General features: G+C 34.3%; 1 protein-coding gene and 1 long non-coding RNA gene across 2 annotated transcripts; both read left to right on the forward strand.

The window, feature by feature from the left end:
• The first annotated feature begins 199 nt into the window (after positions 1–199).
• On the forward strand, positions 200–9,988 carry LOC105145777 (uncharacterized). The gene is made up of 9 exons (XR_015544083.1): positions 200–324; positions 507–676; positions 1,398–1,414; positions 5,495–5,594; positions 5,771–6,166; positions 6,255–6,341; positions 7,440–7,471; positions 7,558–7,629; positions 9,134–9,988. It is a non-coding gene; the product is annotated as an uncharacterized LOC105145777 (long non-coding RNA).
• LOC147910740 (uncharacterized) lies at positions 5,980–7,428 on the forward strand. Its single transcript, XM_087416729.1, has 3 exons — positions 5,980–6,009; positions 6,282–6,452; positions 6,606–7,428. The coding sequence occupies exons 1-3, from the start codon at positions 5,980–5,982 to the stop codon at positions 6,771–6,773; spliced, it is 369 nt and encodes a 122-aa protein (XP_087272855.1). The 3' UTR covers positions 6,774–7,428.
• Positions 9,989–14,087: the final 4,099 nt, after the last annotated feature.

Below are 14,087 nucleotides of genomic sequence, written 5' to 3' on the forward strand. Positions count from 1 at the left end.
ATAGACCAATGAATACATAGGGTGTGATCCACTAGATGCTGTATATGCTTTTCGAAATGCTTCAGGTATGATCAGGGGAGGGAAAGTTAGATCTTGAAATTGGAAACACATACATGGCCGACGGGCCAATTAGAAACTGTAAAATATATGCACACGCTTCCAGCTGTCAACCGAAATGAGGCGGTAGGTGAAAGTGCATAGTGCATTACTTTCTGTGCCTCTTATTGAGACTATTCACGTGTTTTGAAAGGATCTTATTAGATAATGGTTCTACATATGTACAAGAATGAATGTACGAAGAAGAAACTTTCGTCTTGACAGAGTGTAAGACCGGAATCAGACTATGCATTGAAGATTGAGATTAAAGATTAAAGATTGAAATTTTACCATTGAGGACAAAGAAGTTTTAACTCCTTTTATTCTGATTGGTCAAACTTCAATTTTTCAATCTTCAATCTCATTCTTCAATGCGTAATCTGATTCCGGCCTAATGTTTTGCTAGCTAGCATGTTTTTTTCGTTATATCAGACTGAAAAAAAAAAGAATTGTGAAGGAAGAACAAAGAATTCGAAGTTAGACAGAAATCAATCTTACATGACTTTAAATCATCAAGTATCAAGAGAATGATTTTAAATCATCAAGTATCAAGAGAAAATCAAGAAAATGTTGTCAGTTGGTAGGCTATTGGACAATTAAGATTAAGTTCATTATTATACAAATAAAATTACAGATAAAAATACAGATAAAGATATAGATTAAGTTCTTTTTTTTATTAAGTATTTCATTTATATTCTTATTCATATTAGAATCGTGATAAAGATTAATCTCCATTAAATAAATTCAAAGTATACAAGGAGCTAACAGCAACAGTTATTAGTTGCTAACAAATTAATCTTTTTTAAAATTATATAAAATAAAAACAGATGTTTCAATTTTATATTACTTAAGTCATTTTCAATGTTAAATAAATTTACATGACAAATTAAAATTGTTTTTTACCGAAAAAGACTGATTAAAATTGACGGACACATACATAAACTCTACAATTACATGGACTTAACAAGCTCAAATTAGATATAAATTCTTCTCATTAAGTTATGTACTTCGAACGAAAAGAAAATATCTAAAATCTAATCTAAAATAAAATCTAATCTAAAATCTAAAATATGTAAGATAAAAACTAGTAATATATGTTAATAGGTTCCTTTTGACGATTATATTTAACTAATTTCTTGGATAGAGCTTCAATTTACATTAGTTTGTGTAGATTTCAATTTAATTAAATTTCTTCTTGTTTTATTTAAATTCTACAAAAGAATATTAATGTCATTTGAAATATTTTCTATAATGCCTTCGTGAAAAAAATTTTCTTGTATGTTTCCTAAATTTCGCAACAGCTACTATTGGTCGAAAGGTAAGGCCCATAAAATTATTAACAAACATTTTTATCCCCATAAATTCCGACACTTGCATGAAATGGAAGCTTGCTTGTATTGATACTTCAATCAATTGTCATTTGTACATTTGCGAAGATCATTTTTGTGAAGAAATTCTTCGAAGCACCTTTTAAATAAAAAAATGTTATACCTAAAAATTTTGAAATCACTCATTCTTTTATTAATGCTGTATCAGAATCTTTCGTTCGTAACGATTCTTTTAAAATTGCGAATGCTGCCTCATGTGATATCTCCATTTCCGTAAATAGCGACAAGATTTATGAAAAATGTAAAAAAGCTCGTCAAAGTTGTCATCAGCTGTTCGGATGCACAAAAAATTCTTTATTTTCATGTGATTGTAATAAAACGAATAAAATATATACATTTCAAACCACTCATCAATTCAGGTTCTTATCAATATAAAATATAAATCGAAGTTACATAATTAATGCAAATTCCAAATTGATGATTTCCGACAATTTAGTTCGCTCTTTTTTATCCAACTGCCAAATTAGCTATGTAATGAATATATAGCTGTATCTGTATAGAACAAATTAAACGCTTCCTGTTGCGCTTCTTGCATATGGCCTTCCAAAAATACACAAGATAGGTTTTCTACTTCGTATCATAATTTTTTCAGGAAAAATTTTTGTGGGGACTCTCTCTATAATCTAACCTCTTTTTTAAATGACATACTGCATGATAGTATACCAGTAGCAAACAGTTTTATCAAGAACAGTTTTCATTTGATTAAACACATTTCTAATTTGACAATCCTGACAAGGAAGTTCTTCTATTCCTTGACGTGGTCTCTTATTCATAAATGTACCTATTGACTTGGTTTTTGAAGGCATAGAGAGAAGATAGCATCTCATTGAAAAAAAACGAGCATTTCCAAAAAGAAATTTTTTAAAGCGTTGGAATTAGTTCTTATTTCAACAATTTTTAGCTTTAATGATAAATTTTATAAACAGATCTTTGGTGTTCCGATCGATTCACCATTATCATCTTGTGGCGGATATTGTTATGCTAGATCTTGAAACGAAAGCATTACAAAGATTTCCAATTTCACCATCTTTTTATGTAAGGTATGTTAATGACATTCCGTTAGCATATGATACGTCACACATTGATACATTCATTCCATTCTAGATTAAAATTTACAACTGAAATAGGTGGGGACAAGTTAGATTTTCTGGATGTCAGTTTAATTAAAAAGAGAAATTCTATTGTTCAGAATTGGTACCACAAACCTACATTTTCTGATCGTTATCTTAATTATTTTCCAGACATCCTTTATATCAAAAAGTGGAAACAATCATCAATTTAATTGATAGAATTCTTTCTCTGTTCCATCATCTTTACCATCAAGAGAATTTTGAATTAATTATTAAAATTCTTTTAAACAATGGATATCCACTGAAACTCATTTTCTTTGAAATAAAAAATAGATTGTCAAAAAATTTAAACAATGGAATGAACAGGGTAACACACCGATGGATAAGATGACGGACAATAATGAAGAAAAAAATTAATCTCTAGTTTTTCACAATCCCCTTTATACCATTTTTATCAGAAAAGGTAAAAAAATTTTTTTAAAAAGATGCCTTAATACACATGGCCTATAAAGGGATTAATAATCTTAGAGGTTTATCAGGGGTCACAAAGACGTTCGTCCTAAGCTATCTCATACAGACGTTGTGTATAAAATTGATTGCCGAGATTGTGAAGCATGTGGGCCAAACAGGTAGATGTTTGAAGACACGCATAAGTGAACATAGAAATCACATAAATTGAAACATTCCGTAATAACAGAACACAGAATCAGCCATCAACATGATTTTGATTAGGAAAATATCCAGATATTAGACGAAGAAAAGGTACTTAATAAAAGATTAATTTCGGAAGTGATTCATATAAAGCAACAGAAACAGAGTTTGAATTTACAGATACATATTTTTTGGCCCTATACATGGATTTGTTTGCGTCATACAAATATGACATTGATTTTACTCCCCTTTCTCCTTATTTGTATTTTTATCTTTATTTTTATCGTTACTTTATTCCAATAATTATTTGACTTTATTATTTTGACTCTCATTGTATCTCTGACTGTCGATACCACAAGACCTTTACATCGAGTTGTGAGAAAACGTTTACATGTAAGATGATATATTAGATGTACAACTTTGCTTTCGCCGTTTTTTTCCGAAATTCGAGGCTTTATTGTAAAAAACTGATTATACATTTATGATTCAAAGTATCCATCGCTGGCCACTATTTTCTCCCATCTTTCGGGCAGCGTACGAATCCCGCGTCGAAAAAACTGATCATCTTTTGAGGCGATCCACGAATCGATCCAATTTTTTACTTCTTCATAAGCACCGGAAGTGCTGGTCAGCCAGGCCGTGTGCCATTGATCGAAACAAGTGATAGTCAGAGGGAGCAACGTCTGGAGAATACGGCGGGTGGGGTAGAACTTCCCGTTTCCAAGTATGTCTTGACCACTTTCGCAACATGGGGTCGAGCATTGTCATGCTGCAAAATCATTTTATCGTATCTTTCGTTGTATTGCGGCCGTTTGTCTTTCAATGCTCGGCTCAATTGCGTTCGATACTGATCGCCTGATTGTTTCAATCGGTTTTAACAGCTCATAATACACTACGCCGAGCTGGTCCCACCAAATACAGAGCATGACCTTGGAGCCGTGAATATTCGGTTTGGCCGTCGACGTGGAAGCATGGCCGGGAACTCCTCATGATTTTCTGCGCTTGGGGTTATCGTAATGAACCAATTTGTCGTCCCCAGTCACAATGCGATGCAGAAATCCCTTCCGTCTTTGCTTTTCAAGCAGCTGTTCACAAGCAAACAAACGCCAACATCTCTCGGTTTCAACTCGTACGGCATCCAATTTCCTTACTTCTGAATCATTTCCATGACTTTGAGGCATTTTGAAATGGCTTGTTGAGTCACTCCCAATGATCGTGCCAATTCTTCTTGATTTTGACACGAGTTTTGATCAAGTAATACCTCCAATTCTGCATCTTAGAAAATCTTCTCTCTTCCACCGCTATGCCGGTCTTCGACGTCAAAATCACCGTTCTTGAAGCGTTGAAACCACTCACAACACGTTCTTTCACTAATAGCGGCCTCACCATAATTTGAGAGCATTCGATGAGCCTTAGCCGCAGATTTTTTCATATTGAAGCAGAAAATTAAAACCTCCCGCAAATGACGAGAATTTGGCTCGTAATCTGACATTTTCATTCGAGAATAACTTTGATGCTGACACAAATCGACTAATGTTTCTATGGGATTATGTTGACAGATGCCCAAGTTTATTGTATGATGTCTATGATCTATTTATTTCGACCACCACTTACCGCTAAAGTTATCTATAGGAAAACGGCGGAAGCAAAGTTGTACACCTAATAATAAAAAACTAAGACAAATGATTTTAATAATTTTTTAATTTTTTCGTTTTCGTGTTTCTTTTAAATGATCACAGCAAATCTGACAATCTAATGAGCGATGTGATTCTAACGAATGACGCAATGTATATGACTTCGTTTTTATTTTATGTAAGTTTTTATAATATTATTGTATAAGTTAATTTTTTTTATAATCATTGGGCTATTTATTACATAGCTAATTTGACAGTTGGATAAAGAAGAGCGAACTAAATTGTCGGGAATCATCATTTTGGAATCAATTTGCATTAATTATGTAACTTCATTTATATTTTATATTGGTAAGAACTCGAATTGATGGGTTGAAACATATATATATTATTTATTTTGTTACATTCACATGAAAATAAAGAATTTTCTGTGCATCCGAACAGCTGTTGACAATTCTGACGGTTTTTTTTTTACATTTTTCACTGATAGATTCTTTCGAGCCTCATTTTATATATGTGAAGATTTATGAAATAACTTCTACTAAATTTCCTAATAGTCACTCTAGAAATTGCTCAATAAATTCAACAAGTAAAAATAATACCGAGCTAAATATTTATAAGGATATAAATCATAATGATGAGAATTTTAATAATTTAGAACTTAATGATGATTTTTCAACTCTTATAAAAAAAACGAAAAAACGGAATTTTAAAAGAAATAGGAATAACTTTAAAGTCAATGTCACCGCGAAAAAGGGGTATGTATAAAATTCATCGTAAAGTTACTGCACAATTGTGTAAAATGAAAAAACAGCTTCATGACAAAAGGAATGCTTTGAAAAACTTAAAATCTATGTATGACGACAATGTTTTTGAATGCATTAATAATAAACTGAATAGCATTATAACAAATTTTATCAATTATGAAATGCAGATCGCACTCCTGTTGGAAGAAGATGAACAGAAGAGAATAAGACTTTCGTTTTGTCGATGTACAAACGGAATCCTTGTCTCTACAAATATTTGTCCACCTACTTTCAATTGTCATCAATCCGGATACTAAAACAAGTTTTGTCAAGGATTCCTTTTGACACTGGAATAAATGAACTCCTTCTAGAACAATTAAAAATAAAAAGCGATGAAATGGACGAACTAGATCGATATTGCACTTTAGTATTCGATGAAATATCCTTAAGTAAAGGTTATCATTACGAAGCACATAAAGAGCAGATTACTGAAGATTATGAAGATAGATGAGTTGGGTCGAACTTCTAAAAACTGTTAATCATGCGCTCGTTTTTATGATTCGTGGCCTGAGAAGATCTTGAAAGTAAGTAATTGCTTATTACTTCATGGCTAATACCATTTCCTGCAGCAACCTAAAATCTATAATAATAAATATTATTTCGCAACTTCAGGAGATGGTATCAAAGTAAAAGTAACAGTTTGCGACCAAGGAAACCACTCAAAGAAGAACCCTATCCGAATTGTGTGCAGAGAATAAGGTTGACCTAACTAGTTATACGTTTGTAGTTAACCAGGAAATCATAGTAATTTATGATGTTCCACATTTATTGAAATGCACTCGTAATGGTTTGCTCCGATATAAAATTTTCTGAAAATAAAGTAATTAAATTTTAATATAATAAAGTTATTAATAATAATATAATAAAGTTATTTTAAAGTAGTTAAATTTTAATATTCAAAATGCTTTTGATGTTGAGCAAAATTTTTCATTTAAGCAACTTTACAAATGAAATAAAAATGATTTTAACTTCAAAGATTCCTTTGTAAAAATGAGAGTAAAAGTTGCAACGCGTCAATTAAGTCGATCTGTTACTGCAATTCAATCTTTTAGTATATCTAATGTCAATGGATTGTTGAAGTTTTCCTGTAGAATCGTTACAAACGGCAGAGTTTGCGCAATTAATAGATGATCTTTTTGATTCCTTAAATGGCTGGAAATTAAAACCAGAAGATATGGAAAAAAGATTTATATAAGATATAGATTTTGCTTACAAGAAAACCTCACTTTGAATTGTAAATATTTTTGAGTTGTGGAGCAAATTGATAAATGTGTGTTGATGGTCATCTAGTACAAAGTACCGCGGATACTTTTTAGATGACCCAATATTTCTATAATTTTCTATACTTCTATAATATTTATGGTATAAGAATATAAAATATATTTTTTATATAAGCATATATAAAGTAATTTCATTCCCAAGGATGCGCAGTTGTCTTCAACATAGTGACTGCTCTTTGATTAATCAAAAATTTATCCTAAATTTAAGTAAGCATTTGATTGGTTATTTCGATTTAAAACAAATATTTGATTGATTGCTCTAATTTAATCTGCCGGCCATTATACGCAATGAAATACTTTATATTCTTATACCATGCTTCTACCGAAGAGATAGTACGGCTAAAGCGAAATTTTGAATGCACAAAAGAAATCGAGAAGATAGAGACTACTAACCATAATCGTGCTTTTATATTTCGATTCAACGTTTGGTATTAACATTATTGAAACGTTTTATATTATATAATAATGACAATTATATAATTATTAAATATTAATATCGGAAACATTTATACTATAGAAGTTTCCAAAGAAGATGAAAGGCTAATAAAGGTAAGAATATTGAACATAACCTATGTTTGTAACATAACTTGGAAACTGGAAAAAAGATTTCTGATTCGATACATCTTTTTAAATAGATTCGTTATTTGCAACTCAACTGTTACATAATCATCAAGTATCATTGGTTTAACAAGTTATTGCAAAATCAGGTAAATTTCATATAAAGTTTTGAAATAGACTATGTTATGAAGTAATATTTATCATTTCTTGTTTGTAATCTTATATATATATATATATATATATATATATATATATATACAGGGTCCATTATGAAAATAATGCGCATGATTTTATTGTGACGCGAATATCCATCGCAGCGGGGTAAAATGGGTCGGGAAATGTGGTGGGGGGTCTGCCCTTCCAAGGCAGCCGGTCGCCAGTTTGCTCCGAGCAGTCTGAGTGGAAAGACGTGTCTCCGCGTGAAGTGTGTTTTTCGACTTTATAACACGGCGCGATGGAGCGTTCGCTTGAACAGCGATACGCCATCAAGTTTTGCGTGCGACTTGGAAAGAATGCAACCGAAACATTCCAGATGCTTCAAGAGACCTTCAAGGACGACTGCATTTCAAGGTCACAGTCCGGGAGGTGGCACAAGGCGTTCAAGGAGGGCCGGGAGGAGGTCGCCGACGAACCCCGTTCTGGATGCCCAACAACGGCCAGAACCGACGAAAACGTGAATCGTGTGTGCGAAGTTTTGCGTTCCGACCATCGATTGAGCATCCAGTACATCGCTGACACCCTAAACATGTCCACATTTGCGGTACATGGGATAGTGACGGAGAATCTGACATCAAAGATGCGATCAAGCTCCACCATGACAATGCCCCCAGCCACACGGCCTTCATCGTTGCCAACTACCTGGTCCGGAACAACACCTCGGTGGTCCCTCAGCCCCCTTACAGTTCCGACTTGGCTCCGTGCGACTTTTTTTTGTTTCCCCGTCTGAAGAGAGAGCTGAAAGGAAAGCATTGGGAGTCCGTGAAAAACATCCAAAAGCATGTTACAACGTTCCTAAGAGACATTCCTGTCGAGGAGTTTCAGCGTGCCTTCCAGGCGTGGCAGACACGTCTCCGCAAATGTATTGATTCAGGGGGAGAGTATTTTGAAGAATTTTGAGCATTTGTACCGCTACGATCAATAAATCTATTTTTCCCAGAAAATGTGCATTACTTTTATAATAGACCCTGTATATGTATACAGGGTGGCGTGAATATACGGCCTCACTCGTCCCGAGCAGGTAGAGTAGACTAAACTGAGTAGAAAAATCCTCTTATTATTTTGCAATGTTTGCAATAATTAACGAGATATTAACATATAAAGATAGCCGGATACGCGTGTCCTCCCCTCTATTATTGCCGAAGGTACGGCCCACCGAACACGCGGGCCGCGAGGAACGGGGCTTATCGTCGCGAGCCTCTAAGCTCGAATGGCGCGGCGCGCCTGATAGGCCATCTCCGCTCCTCGCGGCCCGCGTGCCATGCGCTCCGCGTGCCGTGCGCTGAGAGTAGATGACTTTTCTACTCAATTTAATCCACTCTACCTCCTCGGGACGAGTGGAGTCGTATATTCATGCCTGTATATATATATATATATATATATATATATATATATAGAAAAAAACGTTTATAAATCATATTTTATATTTATTGATAGAACTTGTATGTCCAAATAATGACACAAGTGATACACAAAAAACATCAAGAGAATGTAAAAATTCTACTGAAGAAAAAGATATAACATATTACTACACTTTCAAAAATAGAAAAATTTATTTAAAAATGACGAAAACAGGATTAGTGTGTACTATTTTATAGGTATTTTTCATTGATCACACGAAGCAATTCTTCTACTTCTTACATTATGTGCAGAACGTAAGTATCAAATTAAGAATGAAAAGGTAAAACTGCAATAAAAAGGGAGCAATCTCCAACGACCTTGACCTTGATATATGACAAGATCATGAGCTTAAGTAAACTCAACAAGTTTTAGCTACTCGTTATTCGTTAAAAAGTTATTAATAAAAAAAGTTTGAAAAAATAACGTTTTATTTCTGCTATATATAATATTAAAAACTATTCTATAATCTTTCTTGCTTACGTAATGACTTTTTCTTACATTTTTTCTACACATTTTCTTATAGTTTTTCTATACATTTTTTCTTAAACATTCCTGATAAATCTTGTTTCTTATTTGCTTTCAGCTATCGTTTTTAGTCCTTTTTTTTATCTATCTTTAAGATATCTCGAATATTTAATCTTATAAATATCTTATGATTCATCCCTAAACGGATTAGTGAGTCATCGACAGTCACATATCTCATATTTCTTTCATCCCCATCACGTATATTTTTGGTATTCGAAAATGTCACGTTATTGATTAAAATTTATCGGAATAAAAAGAGTACTTTATAACTATAATACAACAAATTTTATTTAGTTATTTATTTATTGTATACCCTCCACTCTTATTTTCAAAAATTTTTTAATTTTTTATATGACCAAAATTAAAGAGCATTTTACGCTGAAAACAATGATGTGTATTTAAATCATGTTCCGACAAACTATTTTTGAGATATGAACGAAAACGTCTCTATATACGCACTCCATACCTACGTATTCGTCTCGCGCGTTGGTTACGCGAGATAGTGATAAAGGCAACACAGTTTATCACAGTGCAGTAGTGATTATTGAAAAAAGTTTTGTAAATAATAATAATAATAACAATAATAATAATAACAATATCAACAGTAACAGTACTTTGTCAACCTATTAAAATCAATCAAATACTTTTGAAGGTACGTTTATAAAAGAATATACAAAATATTTTGAACAAAGCATTAATAAAGAAATTAATACTTTAATAAAATTTTATTCATTTTATTTCATTTTCATTGTAGAGCAATTAATTCCATTTAATGTTGATATCAATAATGTATCGATAAGGCGATGTAAAAAATATGTAGATTTGCTGACACAGATAAAATAATAATTTTTGTCTGCATATGTTATTGACACATAAGTATAAAAAGGAGCAAATCGTTAGAATGAATTCAATTTCGTGCTTGATTTCGAATAAGTACTACTAGTTGCTAATGATACTAATTGACTAATAAGTATTTAGTTTTTATAACTGCATTATATATTGATCGTACAGTAGCTAATTGCAGTGTTCAATGTTAACATGAATAATATATTGCAAAACATTGCGTCTTATTAATCTAGGCGAAAAATATTGGGAGTACAAATTAGTTCGGTCCGTTTTTTTGTGTTCACAAATGCATTTATTTCACAACAAAATGAATGAACAGATTAATTAAAGTATTGTCCATCGCTGGCTACTACTTTTTTCCATCTCTCAGGCAATTTTCGAATTCCATCTCGAAAAAATGACTCATCTTTGGAGGCGATCCAATTTTGGAGAAGTGAACCGGTGACTTGCCAAATCGTGCTGCATCCTTCGGAACAACCAGTAATCAGAAGGAGCAATGTCCAGAGAATACGGGTGCGGTAAAACATCCTATTTAAGCGTTTCCAAATATTTTTTTACGACTTTTGCGACATGAAGCCGAGCATTGTCATGAAGAAAAATAATTTATCATGTCTTTGCTCGTATTCCGGCCGTTTTTCTCGCAATGCACTGCTCAAACGAATCAATTATAGCCGATACCGATCACCCGTAATGGAATCGCCAGGTTTCAGCAGCTCACAGCTAAACAACATCCTTTTGATCCCACCAGATACAGAGCATGATCTTTGAACCATGAATGTTCGGCTTTGGTGTTGATGTTGAGGTCGATGGCAACGATTGACCGGGCTTAGCGTAGTATTTTTTTCTTCTTGGGGTTGTCGTAGAATATCCACTTCTCATCTCCAGTCATAATCCGAAAAAACCTTTTCTTTGTTGTCTTTGAATCAGCTGTTCGCAAGTGAAAAATCGCCTTTCAACGTCTCTCGGTTTCAGTTCATAAGGCACCCAATTTCCTTGTTTTTGAATTATTCCCATGGCTCTCAATCGTGCAAAAACGGCTTGTTGAGTTACTCCCAATGATTCTGCAAGCTCCTCTTGTGTTTGACTCTGATCTTCTTCGAGTAATGCCTCTAATTCTTTGTCTTCGAATTTTTTTGGCTGTCCAGAACGAAGCTTGTCTTCAACGTTGAAATCTCCATCCTTTAAATGTCGAAACCATTCTCTACATGATTTATCAGTTGGAGCAGTGTCACTATAAACTTCGACAAGCATTCGATGGGCTTCAGCTGCACTTTTCTTCCAATTAAAGCAGAAAATTAGAACCTCCTGCAAATACAGCTTAACACAAAATTCGACATTTCAAACACAGTAAAAATCAAGGTTTTTGTATGAAACTCAAAGCGATATAAACTGAATATTATTAGCAGATGTCTAAAAACTCTCTGAAAACGCCAAAATCAGGTGTCACTATGAACCATTCACAACAGCCGGAGTCATCTTTTGGAAAACGGACCGAACTAATTTGTACTCCCAATAGTATTCAACTATTAAGATTTGATGAAGCAATATATTTATAATTTGATAACATTTTTAAAACACTTGTAGGAAAACGTCATATACATTCTGTCAAAAAAGTACCGGGAATTGGTCAATAAAACACAAAATAGTTATTATTCATTCAAATTTATTATATCGCCTTCAAAGTAGGCTCCTTTCGAAATAATACATTTTTGCCAACGAATAATCCAATCATCAAAACATTTTTTAAACGCATTTTCCGGAATCGACTTCAGTTCTCGCCGCGAATTCTCTTTTATGTCTTCTATCGACTGAAAACGAGTGCCTCGAAGTGGTAATTTGAGTTTTGGAAAGAGAAAAAAGTCAGCCGGAGCCATATCTGGTGAATACGGTGGTTGTTCGATGATATTTGTTGAGTTTTTGGTCAGAAATTCGTTCACAATGATAGCCTTGTGAGATGGTGCGTTATCATGGTGCAAAATCCATGAGTTTGTTTTCCACAAATCTGGCCTTTTTCGACGAATTTGCTCTCTCAACGCCGCATAACGCCCAGATAATATTCTTTATTTACCGTTTGACCTTCTGGCAAAAATTGCGAGTGCACAACACCACGACAATCAAAGAAAACAGTTAACATCACTTTGACTTTTGATCGACTTTGACATGGTTTTTCACCACATCTCGATCGCTTTTCAATGCACTGTACCATTCATATGCACGTGTTTTTGATAAAGTCGATTCACCGTAAGCCTTCTGTAACATCTTCAGCGATTCGGCACACGAAATTCCATTTGCAATACAAAATTTGAGACAAATTCTTTGTTCGATCTTTTCATTCATTGTAAAAATCGCAAAACACACTTGAGATGAACTGATAAAATCGAGCACTATAATCACATTAAATGACAGATAGCACTCCAACTCCGCGTCAGTATAGAGGACAGTTATGCCAACTTAGCGACAAAAAGAATTTTGACAATTCCTTTAAGCGGGCTTTTAAAATGATCAATTCCCGATACTTTTTTGACAGAATGTATACATTGTACAAAATTGTTTTTTCCCTTGTTCAACGAATTCCTTTGAAGGATAACCAAATAAGAAGGTATCAAATTTATTATGAAATAGACAATAAAAATTTTTCTCTCTTTCTTTTAATAATTATTATATTGGAAATGATGTTACGTCCAAACCCTTGAAAATTTGGTCAAGGAGACAATGAGAGAGAATGGAGAGGGTGTGGAAGGATGGTTAGACTCAATCTCACAGGTACACGTGCGGAGGCGAACCCCTATGAGTCGTACGCACCTTTTCAGTCCCGAATATGGGTCAACGTCCGAAGGGACGCTATGACATCTGTTCCACTGGACAGTGCAAACGTCGATCCTACTTCTTGGATCAAGGAACTTAATCCTTTTGACTCGGGACTGGACCTCGTGCGACCTCAGGTATTAGAGGGAAGCGAATTCGAGAGGTGATTTTAATAAAAAATAGGGGAATACATTTATGAATAAAAAGAAAAATAATAAAAAAAAGGTTTTATACATTATAAAACTCCTCTCTTCCTTTTTTACATAAAAATATATATTACAGCTTATGGATGTGCGTGCGTGCGTGCGTGCGTGCGTGTGTGCGTGTGTGTGTGTGGAGAGGAAAGGATTAACGGGTATGGGAAGCGAGGAAAGTGTTGCAGGAGCTCATCGGAATGAGATGCTTGTAGAGAATGGTGTAAGGTTTGGGGTTTTCGGGGATGTATACAGTGATTAATCTGTCCCTTTCGTTAGAGGGGGACAAATATAGCCTGAACATCCGATCCCAGTCGATCGACTTGGGATTCGGTTGAAACGGGAGAGGCGGGAGGAGAGCTGATCCAAAGGAGGAGGGAATGAGAATCCTTCTTCGTTAGAAGGAGGGGGAGGGAATCGTTCCTCGTGAGGAGGAGGGAAATAATCGAGGATTACCTGAATAGCAGGATCGATAACAGGAGGAGAGGTGAGATCTAACGGTTGTGTCTCTGCTGTTGGTGAATAGGAGATCTCGGCGAATTGTTCGGTTGTAGCGGCGCGATTGTGGGTGGCCCTGAGGTTCCGTCTACTCCTCCGGACATAGGGGGTTCGTCCGCGTT

The sequence above is a fragment of the Acromyrmex echinatior genome, chromosome 2, assembly GCF_024713525.1.
Source record: "Acromyrmex echinatior isolate Ae372 chromosome 2, ASM2471352v2, whole genome shotgun sequence".
Classification (NCBI taxonomy): Eukaryota; Metazoa; Arthropoda; class Insecta; order Hymenoptera; family Formicidae; genus Acromyrmex; species Acromyrmex echinatior.

Coding starts and splice junctions, on each gene's coding strand:
- LOC147910740 (XM_087416729.1), top strand. CDS start 5,980: ATGGACGAACTAGATCGATATTGCACTTTA. Junction 6,010..6,281: donor TAGATCGATATTGCACTTTA/GTATTCGATGAA, acceptor TAAAAGTAACAG/TTTGCGACCAAGGAAACCAC. Junction 6,453..6,605: donor TGCTCCGATATAAAATTTTC/TGAAAATAAAGT, acceptor AATAAAAATGAT/TTTAACTTCAAAGATTCCTT.